At 37.7% G+C, this 18,589-nt stretch overlaps 1 protein-coding gene across 1 annotated transcript in view; it reads right to left on the reverse strand.

The window, feature by feature from the left end:
* SORBS1 (sorbin and SH3 domain containing 1) overlaps window positions 1–18,589 on the reverse strand; it is a 143,042-nt gene that overhangs the window by 61,261 nt on the left and 63,192 nt on the right. Inside the window, exons 11-13 of the mRNA XM_044665725.1 lie at window positions 13,804–13,851; window positions 13,556–13,685; window positions 4,864–4,978 (exon numbers count right to left, since the gene is read on the reverse strand). Coding sequence (XP_044521660.1) covers window positions 4,864–4,978; window positions 13,556–13,685; window positions 13,804–13,851 — 293 coding nt within the window. The remainder of the gene's footprint in view (window positions 1–4,863; window positions 4,979–13,555; window positions 13,686–13,803; window positions 13,852–18,589) is intronic.

The following is an 18,589-nucleotide window of genomic DNA, read 5'->3' on the forward strand; positions in this document are numbered from 1 at the left end:
AATATCCTTTGTATTCTAATGAGTGTTAAGGAATTAATTTTTTAAAATAAAAATTAAAGAAAAAGCTGGACAGGACAGATAACAGTACAATAGAAAAGAGAGTCACTTCTGAGTAATATTAAAATTGAATTGGATTTCTACCCTGTAGAATTCTCATGGGAGGACAGTTTTCTTTAATATGATTTTATAATTTATCTCTGTAAAAAATTAAAGTGCCCTATTCTGGGGAACAAATATGTTCCTGAAAAATTGTCTATGGAGCAAATTTCTGTAACTCGAATCATATTTTTTCCTATTTCCTACCATAATAATGAAGATGCATTCCGATGGAAAAAGTTTTGGCCCCAAGGTATAATTAAATTCACATACAACAAAGTCACAGACATTAAAATCATAAAAGAGATTATAATTTTCTGACAAAAATATGTATAATATGCAAAATGAGCAAAAACATATATCCTCTACCAAAATTTAAAACATAGCAATAGAAATTGTATTCCTTTGGGGCTTTATGTCTATGTGTTGCCTCACCCTTTGAAATGGCTCTGTTTCTATCCCAAATTTTTCATTATTCCCTTTGTTATATTTTGTTATAAGATGGCATCTCTTAATTTTAGTTTAGTTAATAGCTCTTTTACAGTGGTTAGTAAACATGGATGTGTTTATTTAGCATCCTTTGAAAGCTTTTTATATACAACATATATCACGTACAACCTGAAGAGGGTTTTTGCCATTATTCTTTCGGTCTATAAATTTGGATTTCCACATACTACATTTTTATCTGGATTTGTGATGAGTCAATTCAACTTTAACCAAAAATAGCATTCATTGGTTGAAGCCAGTGGTAATGGGCAAAGACAGCCACCTTTTGCCCTCTTACTCAAACACCCCCCAAATTTTGGCCTCTTCTGTAGCTTATGCAATTCCCTCTAATTTTACTAATAAAAGAGATACTCCCTAAGGGTCTGACTCTGAAGTCCTGAGGGACAAGACATCTGAAATAACCTAATATTAAGTATTTCTTTTTAGTAAGTAAAACAAACAAAAAAAATTAACACCCAAATTTAAATAATACTTGCCTAGTACTTAGGAGAAAATAGGTGTTGAGAAGGCAGATGCTTACATCCTGGGAAAATCTGGTTCATCGTGTAATGGAGTTTCATGAAGTACCACTATATAGTTTACTCATTTCAAAATGCTATTTATAAACTGTTCCTTGGGAATAAAAAGGTATTTCTGGAAGCTGCATTAACTCTTTCAGGACAATGATATCAAGTATTAGCATCTGCTGTCTTAACAAAACTAACTCCAGAATTCCTTTTTACTGAGGTTTCTCCTCCAGTATTGATTATGGCTGACTCAGACTAAAGATACAGGCAGAAGTCAGTCAACAGGGTTTTAATTGCCTGTTCTTTCTCTTATGGTGGGGAAAAAATTTCAGCGAATCATGAAACTAAATGTTAACTGAAACTCACCATATGGCAGTAACATCTGCTTTTCATTTTGGGGTACGTAGTAAGTTTTTGATCAAGTTATGCAGAAGATAAATAATCCAAAGTAGCCCAAAACTCCTGCATGCTTGCCCTGCCTACCTGTGGGGTTAGGTCCCACAGTACAAGGCAGAATTTTCTAGACTGTTTATACTTATCCTTTTTTCAACCTGGAACAGCCCCTCCAATGCTATCACTCCCCTGTATAAACACTCCACTTCTCCTGGGAGACTAAGTCCAAACCTGTCTGTGTGTCAGTGCTGCTGACTGAAAAAGAGCCTAAGTTTATCATTTTAATGATAAAACTGTTAGAGTTAGATGATGGAGAAGGGAGTACATTTCATTAAGTTTCAAGATGGTATGGGTGGGTGACAAGTACAGGAAAGGATTAAATGTTCAAAGAAACCTCCATATTTTAGTGATGGGAAAAACACACACAAGAGTGAGTTTCAGTAAAGGATTTCTTTCTTTTTCTTAATTTTTGCGGGGGACAATTGCCAAATGCCAAACACTTGTAGAATTGTGGCAAAGAAGAAGGCTGATTAATTACAGCTTCCCAAGGCTGAAAGAAGAGGGCATGGATTTAGGTCAGAACCTAAGGAAATTGGGTCAGATATAAGGGAGAATTTCCTGAGGGTAGAGCTCATTATATATGAGAGAAGTTCACCACGGGAGGCTAGAAGATTTTCGAAGAAGGCCTTCTAAGATAGCCATGAACCTCATCAATCTAGGATTGTTTAGATGTGTATTTACCTGCAGGAAGATAAACCAGACTCTGGGAAACTCTCCAGCCCCATAAGGTAATCCTGTCTAACCTTTTGCCAAATGGCTTACAGAATCTATTCAGAGATAACATACAATGTCACACTTAACAGGAATGATCACTTAGAATATCAGGGGGAAAAATGATCTTTGCAAAAGGAGCTGTGGTATTCTGAATGCAAAGTTTAATTCTACATATGTATATAAACATTGCATCAGCCTACTTAAAAAAAAAGGTAGAAAGTCTGCCAATTAATGGCAAAACTGATTGCAAACACCAAAAAGTAACATCTGAGGAACTTACACACTAACTTCTCTATTCATGTTGCATTTGGAACTGCAAAAATCAAAACAAAACAAAACAAAAACCCTAGTAGGATCATACTGTAAAAAAATATAGCAATAGCTGAAATGTCACAAGAGGTAGCAAATTTATGGCCATTGAAAGACTAAGATTTGGATTGAAATTTCTCCTTTCAAAACATAGTGTTCTACTCTTGCCAGTGGTCTTCCTTTAAAGGCAGTGCTAAACTTGGGGAATGCTGCTTGTCCTTCGAGTTTCAGCCAAAAAGAAGTCATTTCCAGTCCTCCTTAATGTTAGTGCCTCCTCTCTGAGACTACACCCAAATTACCCAATATATCCAGTTGTCTCTCCCGTCGGCTTGTGAGTTCCTTGAGATCAGGAACTGTGGCTTACTTTTCTTTGCATCCCCAACACGTAGCACAGTGCCTGGAACACAGTGGGCACTTAAATGCTAGCTGTCGGGGCTGCTGTTGTAGCTTAGCTGGTAGAGAATAATTATTAAGGTCTCACTTTTCTTGAGGGCCCTTTTTTCTGGGTCTATCTTCCTTACAATTGGGTGCTGCTAAAAATTTAGAGGAGCTCCTGGTTTCCTAAAAAGATTCACATGGAGCTCAAAAGCAAACCTGCAGTAGTCACATAAAAGAGGTGGGGGGCAATGCAAATTGATTTGGGGGTGTTTCCACTAACAAAACCCTTAGGAAACAAAGTTAAGGAGCTCCCTTACAGCTTACTCCCAAGTATTGCCATTGGTGGCATTTGATCAAATTATGCAGAACATAAATAACCCAAAATGGCCACTTATCCTTTCTACATCTTGGAACAGATACTAAAATGCTATCTATCATTCCTTTAACACTTAAGAAATCCTCCCTACCCATCTCCAGTTTTGAGATTCCATAAATTACTTATTAGAGGGGAAAAAATCAGAAAATGGGTCAGCCTTCAAGAAATATATAGGATAACTTGGAAATTAATTACTTAACCCTATTAGCATATTTAGGCGAGGGCCAAAAATGGAATTAGACGTGTATAGGCAACATCACTGGAGAGTATTATTTATTTTTTAAGGAGCATATGCACCAATGCATGCTGCTCCTACTGGGAGAGATGAATGATATATCAGGTTGTGATACAGAACTTTCAAATACAAAAGGGACCAAAGGCAAAGTAAGCTGTTTTTCTGCAATTTTTTGCTTAAAATAATGACTTTACACCTTAAAAGCTCAATCTTAACAGTTATGATCAATTTGGTGAACTGTTGATATTTCCTATGATAATCAAAGCATATTTTTAATATATCTCACATATGGTAAATCATCTATTACCTGAAAACAAATGAAGTGGGAAAATGTCAAGAAAATAACATGTATGGTGAGAAGACTATTTTTATTGTCTGTTTGTGTTTATCTGTGGCCTGATGAGTATCCCTAAAATCATATTCCCGGGATGAATTCCAGAGTAGAATTCCAGCAGGGGAACTGGGTCTGGTGGACCTAAAAGTGTGTGACTGACTAGTCTTTTAATCTCTTTATCCACACAATTCGAAATACTAACCACTTTTTTCCTAATGTTTGGTTATAAAGGGAGGATCCTTTTCAAGCTTGAATGCTAACTACAAAGGTTCTTCAATATTCACAGACCCAACTGGCTTTATTTTGAAAGGTGATTTCCTATAATGGCATTTTTACATTTCCAACTGTTTATAGCTATGAAATCATATTGAGAAGTAATGATGCCTTAAGGACACTAGATATTCCCTCTCTCCTTTCTTCCATCCCAACCACACACATATCAAAGCAAGGAGAGCTTCATGGAGAAAAGGCATTTAAAATTCATCCTCAGGGTATTTTCTTAACTATATTATCATTTTAAATATTGAATTTCTAATTCACTAGTTACCTTCTATGAAATACATACATGATTAAAAACAAAGAGCCATGCTTTTTTAAACAGGCCAGAATGAAAACCTAGTAAATTAACTAACAATTAAAAAACAATGACACTGACAAAGACGGCTAGTAAATTAGCATTTTCTTAAAAATTAGAATTAGTAAATTCATGCATAGGAAGAACAAATCTACCCTGCCCTCCCCCCCCACCAAAAATAAAAAAGATCCTTTGAAAGCAGGAGACAAGTTTAAGAATTATTCACAAATGGTGAAATGATACCAAAATATTTAATAAGTATTGTTCTGCTGAATGAAGCAATTCCATCATAAGCCAAAAAATATCATCCTGCTTTATAATGCATTGAAATCCAAGAAATCAGGAAAAAGAAACAATAGAACTAGAAGGTGGACTAATTACCATCTTTTCATTTGTCAGAATTGAGGACTTGCCAGGCTGATATTCATAAATGCTTTTGGGTTCTGCACGGTATTTTCTAGTGTCCACTTTCTTATCTGGGGGCTCCCAGTCATTTCTGTGAAAGGAAAATCAATTCGATTCATTACCAGGGTAAATGACATCTTCTTTGGACGTAACATATATGTAGGCTGCATCTCTAAAGTAAGGTCCCTTTGAGAAATAGAAATGTATATTTTATATATATATACATATAGATATATAGATATGTAGATATGAACTTAAAAGATAAATCATAGTCTACTATTCAGGTTTCATCTAAATCAGATTGGAGAAAAAAGGACCAAAATGTTAGTCTGTCTGTGGCTAATTTCTGTTTAACTGAACAGTTTTTAATTGAATGAAGACATTTATTTCAGAAAGAATAATTTAGCTGTGTTTTTTTCTTCTGCCAACAACTTTACAGCACACTTCTGTACTTGTGCCACTCTTATATAGGAAAAATTTTAAGTGAGGCAGGAGAAAAAAAAAACACCTTAAAATCATTTTGCTCACCCCATGGTCCCTCACCTCTTGGCACTCCAGATCCATTCTGGAGGCCCTTCCCTCCACTTAGCACACCATTCCCCAGTATCTTCACCCATTGAAAATCTACCTATCCTTTAAAGCCAGCCACAATGTCATCCCCTCCATGTAGCTGTCCCTGGTCAGTCAGCCATAAACATGGTGCTCCCATAACACTTCTTCTGTTACAGTGCTTAATATACTCTACTTTAGTTTCTATGTGAAGAAGAGATTAGACTGGCTCTTCTTGGCTCCACTGGCAGAGAAGGAAGAGCAATGACTGGAGGCTTCAAGGAGGAATATTCTAACTCGGTATGAGCAATAACTTCTTGACAATTAACACTGACTAAAAGTGGAATGGGTTGCCTGAGGATAGTGGGTCTTTTCTTATTAGACAGAAATCTTCAAGCAATGACAGGATGACCACTCATCAGGGACAATAATGAGAACAATTAGTAATAGCTAGCAATTATATTGCACTTGAAGCTTTGTAAAGTGCTCGACACATATGATCTTATTTGATCCGGAAAACAACCCTAGGAGGCAGGTGCTATTATTAATCCCATTTTACAGATGAGGAAACTGAGGCAAGCAGAGGTGAAGTAACTTGTCCAAGATCACTCAGTTAGTGAGTATCTGAAGCTGGGTTTGAACTCCAGTCTTCCTGACTACATACTGTAACATGGAGATGGCAGGGTGGAATTCCTGCAAGATACAGGGTCAAGCCTCAACCCAGAGTTCTCGGGGGGGGGGGGGGGCTGGAATTCTGGGTTGAGGCTTAACCCTGTATCTTCCAGGAATTCCACTCTACCTTCTCCATGTTAAAAGGCTGTTCCATTATTAAGGGGATTCTTGGTCAGGGAGAGAAAGCTTCTAGCGCCCCTCCTGTTTTGAGAGTCTATGATTTGGTGTCTAAATATACCAGATGGGGTTTTAAACTTCTTGGGAAAGAAGGAACAAAAGAATCAGAAAATAACTGGAGGCTGAACATTCCCCCAAGTGCCGAGCATGGAATCTTGTGCATAGTAGGTACTCCTAAAATATTAAAGGAGTGAATGCCAAGAAATAATTTGTACTTCAGAAAGATAAGGGCAAAAGATGATGCATTTATACTTAGTCTGTGTTCTTAATAAGTAATCAATTATCAGATATATAAACATAAATAAATATATGTCTATTATGACACATAATTATACAGCTATATATGTGGATAAATAATGTCTACATACATCTGTTAGATTTATATCAATATGTAAAATATTTATTTGTAGATATAAACATGTATTTGTTTCCAACTAGATATTTTAATACTAGAACTGAAAATTCATTAATATGGGGAGCTTTCGCTACTAGTATTGTCTGGTACCTCCTCTTCAATTTATAGGGAGTAACACTGAGAAGTTATGACTTGCCCAGAATCAAATAGTATATATATCAGAAATTGGGCTCCAACCTAGGTCTTCCAGACTGCCAGGCTCATTCTCTATCCCCTATGCCATACTTCCTTTCACATGGAATAGGTGTTCCCTGAACTGATGAAACCAAGGGTCTGGACACAAAACACAAAACACTGGAAGACCTATAAAATGTATGTATCATTGCTCTTATCTCTGTAGTGCTTTACAAAGCCCTTTTTTCAAAACAACCCATGAGGTCAGTAATATGAGTATTATTATGCCCATTTTATAGAAGAGAAAAGAGGGTGATCCTGAGAATATCCTTTAGTCAATAAATAACAATGAAGTATCCATCTACTATGTGTATCGTGTACACACAGTGTAATGCACTGTGCTAAGGCATTTGTAGCAGACATAACTACACAAAGACAGGGTTTCTACCTTCAACAAATTTGCAGGGGAATAAACCTAACTAACTAAAATACTTTAATTCAAGTCAAATTGTGATCAGATCCACATGAGGAGTTAATTAGGAGCTATTGGTGGGAAAAGGAGAAGAAGAATATTTTCAACTAGAATGATCATGGAAGACAGCTAGAGGAGGTGGCATTTGATCTGGACCTTGAGAGATGGTTGGAATTTCATTAGGAGAGATGATGATCAGAAAAGGGGAAGTGTCTGGAGGTAAGAACACTAGTTAGGTGGCTATCAAAGTCATCTAGGCAAGAGATGACTTGACTGGGAGACTGTAGGGGTGGGAAAGCCAATGATGGATGCCAGAGGTAAAGGAAAAACTAATAGGGCTTGCTGATTAGTTGTGAGACACATAGAAGGTAAAAGGATCCACAAATCACTCTGAGATTTTGAGCATGGGAGATGGGAAGAATAGTGGTGCCAAAAACACAGAATGAGTCAGGAAAATCTGGTTTGTGGAGAAAGATTGGTTTTAGACATAATGAGCTTGAAGTACTGATGGGACATCCAATTGGAAATGTTTCTCATCTAAGATGTATCCACTGTCTGTGGTCATATATACTCTTAGAAATAATCTCTTTGGAATTTGGAGAAGTCACAGAAATATCTTTTATCGAACATATATCGAGGGTATAATTCATACAAGGTACTCAAGACAGACACTGTAGTAGACATAAAGAATTACAAAATCATAGGATTACAAGTTGAGTGCTGGATGGAACCTTAAAGATCTTTGAGTCTAATCCTTTTACTTTATAGAAGAGAAAATTGAGGCCTAATGAAGGTAAATGATCTGTCCAAAGTCATACAGCCAATGGCTGAGGTAGAATTCAAACCTAAGTCTTCTTGACTCCATAACCAAAACTCTAACTTCTATAACACAATGCCTACCCTTAAAGAACTGGTCCTTAAAGGATGGTTAGAATTCATAAAGGTGGAGAGGTAAAAAGCATGCATTTCAGGCTATTTCAGTCATTTTCAACTATTTATGACTCCATTTGATGTTTTCTTGGCAACGATACTGGAATGGTTTGCCATTTTCTTCTCCTGCTCATTTTATAAATGAGGAAACCGAGGTAAACAGGGTTAAGTGACTTGCCCAGCATCACACAGTTGGTAAGTGTCTGAGGCTGGATTTGAACTCAAAAAAGGAGTCTTCCTGAAATCAGGCCCTGCATTCTGTGGACTATGGCACTCCCTAGCTGTCCATTTCAATCTAAGGGAATAACATAAGCACAAAGGATGAGGCATATAGATGCAGAAACACTTGGGCTACTTTGGATTTTTAGGTAGGTAGGATGTGAGACTTTATTCTTTCACACTCAAAAGAAACATACAACTTGTATATCACCTCCCCTTCCTAGAAAGGGGAAGCATATTTGGGGTCTTTAGTGGTCAAGATAGCCAGCTTGCCACTAGACAAGGGAAATGTATGATAAGAAGAGACCATATTAACTGAGAATTCACAAAGTCACTAAAAGTCAGAGTTGGGAAGGTCTTCAGTTGCTATCTAGTCCAGCCCTTACTTAAAAAAGAATCCTTATCTAGTCTTTATCTCAAGATCTCCAAGGTAAGGAGGAAAAAACACTATTTCTTGAAGCATCTCGGTCTACTGTGGAAAGTTCTGATATTTAGGAAGTTCTTCTTCATATCAACCTAGACCTGATGTCAACCATGTGGTGTGAGGGACCATGAGAACATTTCTCACATCTTCCTTTCTCCAAAACAGTAGATACAGGGTTCGCAGAGTAGGGACCTAAACCAGTGGTTTGACTTCTGAACTACTTGCCTCTCTGTGCCTCAGTTTTCTCATCTATAAAATAAGGGAGTTGGACTGGATGATATCTAAAAACCATTCCATTTCTAAATCTATGATCTTATGAGCCTCTGGTTTTCTGGGACAAACTAGGGTAAGAGCTTACATTTTGCCAAATGGAAAGAAATTTCAAAAGCCTATAGAGTACATCTGATATGGTTCTTTTAAATTAAATTTCCTGAGCTAGAATGGATTATACCTTTTGCAGATTGGAGTAAAACCAAGAAGCCTGGAAAAAATTGAATTTATAGCAGGGGCTGTGATTTGTTCTTCACCAGCCAATTGTTTATTTATGGCAAAACTTATGGGAACTGGTCATTCATCAGTCATGTTGATAGAGCAAGACATTCCAGGAAGACTCTGGGGCCATAAAAACAAAGAGTGTATTCCTAGAAATTGCATTCTAAGGGAAATCATATTTTCTCAAAAGAACAATAATTAGGGGTCATCTTCTGAGCAAGGAAAGACTTGGTGTCAAGTAAATCACAGACATAGGTAATAAAAACAAATAAACAACTACAAATATCCAGAATCATTTAAAATAGTAGAAGTACGAGCCAAGTCTTATTAAATGGATTGTATATGTGGATCATACAGATGCCCCAATGTATAATATGAATACAGCAGCTCAAAAAGTACAACTTTGCTATATCATAAATTTGGTTCAAAATGAATATGCTAACTATTAAACATTGATTAAACATTTAATTAACAATAATTTTGCTTGCCTTCTTAGGATTTAGAAGGGCTTTGGGGGGATGATTTAGATGGCTCAGGTCTCTTAAAAAAGCTGTCCAAGGAAGTCTGAACTGATGCCTTCTTTTCTCTTGATAAATTTCCCTGTAGCAAGCAGAGGCATTCAAAATCATTCCATTGACCTTAAAGCTAAGCCGAAAGTAGTAGGTGCTCAATAAATGCTCACTGTTGATGATGAGAATTATGATGATGATGATGGTGCTATTTTTCCCATTGAAAAGCATTTTTTAAAAAAGGGTTGATAATTTTCTCCTACAACCTCTTTTACTTCCTCATTATATTCAGAGTTACAAGAGTAGCTGCTCAGTATCAGGTGCAAAAAATGTGCCTGGAAAGTAAAAAGGGCTGTTATGTTCCTGTGTGTCCACTTTTACTGCCACAGGACCTACTCAACATTTAACTGACATCAAATTGGAGCACTTGACACTTGGATACCATACTAATAATTACCTGATCACTAGCATGGAACTTTTTTCTTCAGAAGAACTTCAGAAGAGGGAAATAAGAGAAGATCCTGATGTTCAGATATTAGTAAAAATTACCATTAACCTCAGATAATAAAAGTATGTGAATTAATTTGGGGTCTTAAATAAATAAGGATAGGAACTAATGATGTAACTGCTTTATGAATGAATGTATCAGTTGAAGAAATTCTCTCTACCTAACCAAGTTGGCACCTTCTCTCTGACTTGTAGTCACAAAAATCTGTCTAGAGCCTTGGGGGGCCAAGAGATTTGCCCACGGTCAGACTGCCAGTATCAGAAGTAGAATTTAAACCCAAATCTTTCTAGCTTCTAGGGCAATTCCCTATTGATGGCATCATACTGCTTCTCTCTTAAATGACTGGGAACAGAAAATATTCCATTACTCAAGGTGGAGAGGACTTTCTATAGATATTTTCCAGATCTATGGAAGTGAACAAGACTATTTTATGGATGACCATCTTGGTTTTCTTCTCAGATGGCACCGTATTTTATTCCCTTAGTTTCAGGACTTGCCTTCAGATCTATATTCTATTTGGACACCAGGTAAGAGTTAAATGTCTCAAGGCTCTGAGAGGGAGTTCTTCCATATTCTTTCCAGTGGTTTGAGGACTTGTCCTAACATAATTTTTGTGAAAGGTCTGGGGCTAAATTTAAGCTGAATTATGTAATCTATTTGAAGACACAGATGAAGGCCCAAGCACCCAAAGTGATGTATTTTGTCACTGCTCTAGGATGAGAGCCAATGAACTTGAGTGTTGCAGGTTGTGGTAGTGAGTCCCTTCTAGGTCTATATGCATGATCCTATAATTTTAAGTACAATGCCTCCTCTCTATGGTCCTTTTCATGAGTCCCAGTTTGGTGTTCTTTTGACTAGACCACAGTGGTTTTAGTCCTCTGGAGATAAATATGTTTGTCATACAGATGATACAATTGTATCCTCACCACAGGGTCTGCTTCACCAGGAGGGAAATGTGGTAAAGGGGAACCATCAGCTACCTACATGCAAAACATGTCAACAGAGAAGATATAAAGAAGGAAGAGCTTGAACTAAGAAACTGTCCTTAAATGTTGCCTGGGGAAGGGTGAAAAGGTCTAGAGTTGGATACACTTCAGATATAGTTAGCTACATCTTCATTTATCTATGACTTTATTAAGGGGTGCAGGTGGGGAAAGGTGCTTACTACAAAGTAACATTACCTTGTTATTAGATATTAGGCATTCTGGGTACCAAGCAAGGCCAAGGGAGAATGGTGTAAGACTAAAAGATCACAATCTCTGGGCTAAAGGTAAGGTGCCCTAATAGAACTTTTCCCAGGGAAAAAATGGGGATGGACTGAGCTAAAACAAGGTAAAGGTAGGGCAGTAAGGTTGCTCAATGGATAGAGAACCAGGCCTGGAGATAGGAGGTCCTGGGTTCAAATCTGGCCTCAGATACTTGTTAAAAGTGTGACTCTGGGCAAGTCACTTAAACCCAATTACCTAGCCCTTACTACTCTTCTGTCTTGAAACTGATATTTAGTATTGATTTTAAAAAAGAAAGTTTAAAAAACAAATCTCTGGGCCTTCTACTTCATCCTTCAATATTATTTAACTAGCTCTTTAATTTATTTGTATAGATTTAGGGTTTAAGTGCATTTTTTTTTATTTTGGAAAAGAAGTCTAGTGCTTATGGATTCCAGATCAAAGCATACGGTTCATACTCTATTCTGTGAAATAGCTAAAAACTTCAAATGTCTAGAAATAAGGCAAGTAAAGAATATACTTACAGGTGACACTAAATCAACTTTTTTTACAGACTGAATGTCTGTGGGTTTCAGAATGTTATCAAAATCATGAACTCAGGGCAATTGAGCTCTGAAAGCAGGAAGGCAGCAGCTAATATCTCTAGCCCTAATGAAGGCACCATCCATTCTCCTGTTCTTGAGTTGATTGTAAAAGCAGCAAATGATCAAAAAGGCAGCCAGGGACATACCTAGGCCTCTATCCTCTTGTTCCTTAAACTAGTCCTTATAGCATGTCTAATGTCTAAATGTATTGATAGGAAGGAAAAGGCACAAGAGCCACATGAAATCATAACATGAATCAATTCTGGGGTATCTGTGGACATCATTAGCTGCAAGATTTTCTCCATGTATCTATGTCTGTACTCTAATTCTATGCCTGTTTCTGGGGAATTTTTGTTCACTGGGCTGTGCTGAAAGCTGCCCAAGATCTTGGTCAAAGGGTACAAAAAGGATTGAGTGCAAATGTAATAACCCTTTGTCACAAGGTCAGAAATAGTCAAAAACAGGACAACACCTGAGAATTTCCTTCTTGTGTGTGCCTATGATAAAGATTGTAAGAGAGACAGAGAGACAGAGAGAGAGAGAGACAGACAGACAGACAGACAGACAGAGACAGAGAGACAGAGACAGAGACAGAGAGACAGAGAGATTGATTGTGTTTTGGGAGAGTTTGAAATAGTGAGTATCACATATCTGGGCCTTGCAATGAAGGAGACCCTATCCCAACTCTCACGTATTTCAGCATGTTCACAGATGTGTTCAGGACTGAAAAGGTCAGGATATGATGCAGAAAAAATGAGTACCTTATTTCATAAATTAACAGTTAACTGACATCAACATTAGAACAAAAGTCAAGCCTTTTGCTAAAAGGTACCAGTTCCTTTAAGATCTGGGCCCCTAGCCCTTTTATACCATGAACTAAATATTAAAATCCATTCAATTTCATAGCTAAGACTTCGCTTGTGAAAAAGTGAAGGGAATTGTTAAGGATTATCAGCTCTCCAAGGCTGAAGTCATAGCATGTCCTGAAAACAAAAGGCTCATTTTGAACTCAATGGGACAGTGTTGAGTAAGTTTGTCTCATCCTTCCCTGTCACCAAAGTTACAGAATCATTTATTGATATACTACCAGAGTATGTTAATAATGTTCTGGAACTTGGAAAGGGAAGGCTTATTATTTTGTTGTGGCTACCTTCCATTTTAATAGCTCAGAATCAACAAGCCGGCACAGAGTTGGTAAGAGGCTTGCAAAAAAGATAAGAAGGTCCTTCCACCAGAAATGCCCTATATACACTGACTGAAGAACCAGAGACCAGTAAGTCTCTGGTGGTGTCTGGCATGCAGCAGATTCGTAATAAATGATCAGCGATGACGATGGCAATGGCAATGAGAACGATGGATAAAATGATGAAGAAATACCTTTCTGGGCTTGATTTCAAAGATGTAGAGCGGGAAGGCAGGGGCAGCGTGGCAGACCTCTTGACCACCTTCTCTGCTTCAATGTATTCCATCTCACTTTTTGAACGAGGCACTGAAAAGGGTATTCTTGCTATGGGACAGAAACAGAAGGATGACAAGATTTAGCATGTTTCTTGGTTCTCCCAACAAAGTTAAGCAAGGAGGGAATCCTTTCCCCAACCTCCACTAAGTAATTCTACATCACTTACTGTCTTCAGAATATGAATATCGAGGGGAGTAGAGCTCTGAATCATCATCTAGTAAACAAAACAAAGTGTAAGTAGGTTAAAGACTGGTAAGATAAAGGAATCAAAGCTATTTTTTTTCTAATTTTCAGCTTGTTCTCAATTGCATCCTGACATGCCAGAAAAACCAAAGCAAAGGGAAAGGGGTTTAATATCAAAAGCTTCACTACGGGAACAAATGAGACATTTGTAGTGCGGACACATGAGACTGGAACACCCTCCCCAAAACCCGACTCTGAAGACTTAGAGGATGCCTGTGGCATAAAGCTAATGAGGTATGGGTAACCAGTGCCTGAAGGATGTACTGTGAGAGTCCCTTCCTCTAATTCAGTCAAGTCAAGCTCCCTGGCTTGGCTATAATTCCAAGACTGAGAAATGGAAAGCCAAAGAAGAAAAAGTCCCAAGAGGTACCTTTGCCCACTCTTCTTTGCTCCACTCCCTTGCCTGACCCTAGGCAAGAGTTGAATGTGGTTCCCCCCACCTGCCCCAATGTGCCCCTAGGACACTAGTTTCACTTGTGAGTTCTTTTCATAGGACCCCAGGTGCTAGTTCATGCCTCTTGCTATACTTCTAGCTAATGTCCTACTTAAGGCAGGAGTAGAAAAAAGTTGAGTAAAAGGGAAAACTGGGCAACTGGGAGAAATAATTAAAACCTATCAGCATTTCTCTGAGCTAGAACTAGTCCGATGGGGTGTGTCATTTGCAAGCTTCATAAGCCACCAAATGTACTGATACTTCACAAAAGTGTTGGGGTAAGGAAAATGCCAAACCTGAGCATGAACATAATTCCTGGCTGAAATGCCGTTCCATTTTTTATGTCCAAAATACTTATTGGCTTCCCCTCTTCCTGACAGCTCTGTGTCAGAATCCCACTCCTTCTCCAAGACTCAGCTCAAACAGAAATTTTCCATGATTTCTCCTTAGTACAAATATACAAATGTATGAAAAATTCATGATCTCATTAGCATGAGGGCACTCTCTCTGTGGGAACTCAGGCCACCAACACAAATAGGAAATGCAGTTCATAGCATAAGTAGACAAATTCTAAGATAAATATCTAATTCTGAGACTTAGATAAGCTGAGTAATTTGCCAGGGTTACACAGTTTAGTAAGTATCATATCGGAGTCAGTATTTGTAATACAAGCCTTCCTCACACCAAGTCCAGCCTTCTGTCTGGAGTCCCACAGTGCCAAACATCAAATTTCTTAGCCCAACGCTTTACCAAAAAGAACTAATATTAATCCTGGTTGCATGTTAGATCATTCACTGACTTCCAGCACTCTTAAGGTACTTGTTTCGATCCACTGGATCTACAAATACTCCACTTGTCTATTTCCAAAAAGACTACAAGTCTACAAATAGAGATTCTTCAGCCTTTATGGGGTTACAGCCTCAGATTCTGGTCTCATTTGATATAGGATCAACAATTCTTCTTAAGAAGGCTATGAGGATATATATTTTTCTAATTAAAGTGCCATAAAAACATTACTTATTTATTTAGGATTTTATGAGTCTCTTTGGAATAAGCAGAGCTGCTACAGGCTATTACAAAGCCAGGATTAGGAATCAGTGGCCTATAAAAAAGCATGAAGTTATCAGAAATGAGGAATGGGAGAAGTGTCAAGAGAATGCATTTGCATAATCATTCCCAGCATTAGTTAAAATGATTATACATGTAATGATTACATTTTTCTTGGGCCCTTATATTTATTAAAATAATTTTTTTCCTGTTACAACATTATCTAATTGCTGTTTTCCTATTTTTTTTCCCCTAAGATTCTAATCTCACTGCTTACAGTAGCAAACAGGAGAAGAAAGGGCAAGGATAAGGAAACAAAGGCTAAGGCTTAGGGATACTCATAGGAAAACACACACACATACAGGAAAATAGAAATAAATACACATAGGGACAAGAACGGTATGACTGAGAATGAAGGTAGAAAGAAGACAATCTGGAGGGGCATAGGAGCTTTAAGAGAGATAGAGAGGTCCTGAGAATTGTTATAGGCAAGGGGGTTGGATTGAAAACTGGGAGAGTCTTAGGAATGAAAGACTTTAGAGAAGAGCAAAAATCAGAGACTAGGGATTCAGAGACCAGCAGGGAATATTTTTTCCTCCCAAGGGAATAAGAAAGGATGAGAATGAATAGAAGAACACTGAATAAAATAAACAGATTCCCAGGCCCCAAAAGGAAGAGACTCACCACCTCCTGTCCTCTCTCCTCCCTCCTCTTGCTGCTCCAGTGAAAGCAGGAGAAAGAGCCCAAGTCTCACCTCTGTCCTGCAAGACAGACTAAGCCCCTTCCGTTTCCCTTGCTAAGAGCTCCTAGGGGAACTTTTGTTAGGAGGGCAAAGGTGGAAACGTTCTGAAAGGCTCAGCGCCTCCCTTGGGCAGCACTTTTTGTAGTTTGGGGATAGGAGGTCCAGACCTTGCCCAGTATGTGCACAATAGACTTCTCTGCCTAATCACTAGGCAAACAGAAATTCTATTCTTAGAAATTCTGCAGAGCTGACACATTGTAATTCAACTATGGATATACCTGGGAAAAATCAATCCCTGATAATCCATCACGGTGCATTTCCTATATAAGAACAGAAGAGAAGAATGCTCTAACATACTTTATTCTGAGCCAACCTGGCAATTAGCAGTAATCTCAGTGGCCTCAGATTGCCTTCATTCCCTTTAGTTATACCCCTGGTAATTAGGCAGGGGCAAAAATGAGGTGGAAGGAGATATTGGGGAGAGGAAACAACACAAAAGAGCATAAACAAACTCTCTAGGTCACAGCTCACTTGGCTAGGCTCCCACAAGACACAAGGGGCTAAATGAGGAATGGCAATGAGTGAAAACTTGCCTAGACTAATAGACAACAGGGTAAGAATAATACTCTTAAAATGCTACATTGATAGCATGTCTTCCATTAGCATCCTACCCTGAGCTCTCCTCATGTCATGGAAGTGATTACATTCTTGAAGGATAAAAAAATTTTGGTAAATGAATGAATGAATGAATGAATGAATGAATGATGGAGTGATTGAGTGGAAAGGGTGCTAGATTAAGACTTAGAGAACCTAGGCTTGATATTTGTCAACTAAGTGACCTTAGGAAAGTCATTCACTTCTCTGGGACTCCGCTTTGTCATCAGGGAAATGGGGAGGCAGACCTGTATGATCTCAAAGGTTCTTTTCAGCTCCAATTCTATAATCCTAAGGATAGGCCTTGGGGCTATAAACTGACAACTGCCTCTAGAGGGGCTCATCTTCATGCAGATCATCAGGGGATGAATTACTTCTGGCCCCAGGTACTTTGAAAGGTTTGGAAGAACCAGGTTCTATACTGTGACTGTGCCCAGGGAGAGGGTATCACAATTCTGAAGCATGCAAAAAGGACTAACAGAACATCTTTCCAAATCCCTCGTTGGTGCAGTAATTAATAAGACGCTCCTAATACCTGCTAATGCCTCTGAAGTCACTGATTTAGCTTTGCTGTGTTTGAATAATTTAGATGTTTAGGTATGGGGAGGTGGTACACAGTAAATAGAGCAGTGGACTGAAAATCAGAAAGAGATGATTTCAAATCCTAACTCAGACTCAACAAGATGGGTGGCTTTGGGCAAGTCACTTCCCTTAACTTCAGTTTCTTTATCTGTAAAATGGGGATAATAATAGCACCTACCTCAATAAGTTATTTTAGAAATCAAAGGAGATAAAATATGTAAAGCAATATGTGATCTTTAAAGCACTAAATTAATGCTATTAATAATAATGATAATCTCTCAAGAGAATCTATTTGTTTATAGATATAAACATAGACCACATATAATAAATTATAGTATAATAATAATTTCTATTATTATATTGGTTAATATTATAACATAACATATACAATAATTTGAGTAACACTATGTCATATTAAATATTATATTATATGACACAGATAATAATAGCTCACATTTTTGTTGCTCTTTAAAGATTTTCAAAGTGATTTAGTACAGACTGCATGGAGTAATAGATAGAGGGCTGGTCTGTCTCTAAACAAGACATTTAACATTCTCAGTAATTAAGCCTCAAAATAGGTGCTAATCTGCATTGGTAAAGGAAGTTGCCTCCAGAAATCTCTCTCTATATAAAGAAAAACAACAAAACCATAGGTAAGGTTTTCCCCCAAAATATGCTTTATATTGTTGCTGTTGTCTGTTTTTTTTCAGGCATGTCCCACTCTTTGTAACCCAACTCATTGTATTTTTGGCAAAAGTACTGGATTAGTTTCCCATTTCCTTCTTCCAGCTCATTTTACAGATGGGGAAATGGAGGCAAACAGGTTTAAATGATTTGCTTAAGGTCACACAACTATTAAGTGTCTGAGGATGGATTTAAAACAGGGTCATCTTGACCCCAGGCCCAGGGCTCTATCCATCACATCACCTAGAATTATTTTTTTATAATGAGCTCTACCTACATACCAATTAAAGAGAGTCCATTCCAGTCATCATCTTTCTTCGATAATGTTTTTCTCACTATTCATATACTCTAATAAGCATGACTGAAATTTTGGCCTTTAAAAAGCAGTTTAAAAAAAATAGCTCTCTCTCATTTAGCATTCTTTGAGCAGCTGTGCCTACTGAACAAGTTCGACTAATAGCCCCAAGAATAGAGTTTTAAAATATATTCTTTCTGCAAATTCTAACTTGGAAGTTGTAATTTTCAAAATTAAAAAAAGAATTGAAAAGAGTACATTGGGCTCTCTCT

This window comes from Gracilinanus agilis, chromosome 2, assembly GCF_016433145.1.
Source record: "Gracilinanus agilis isolate LMUSP501 chromosome 2, AgileGrace, whole genome shotgun sequence".
NCBI lineage: Eukaryota > Metazoa > Chordata > Mammalia > Didelphimorphia > Didelphidae > Gracilinanus > Gracilinanus agilis.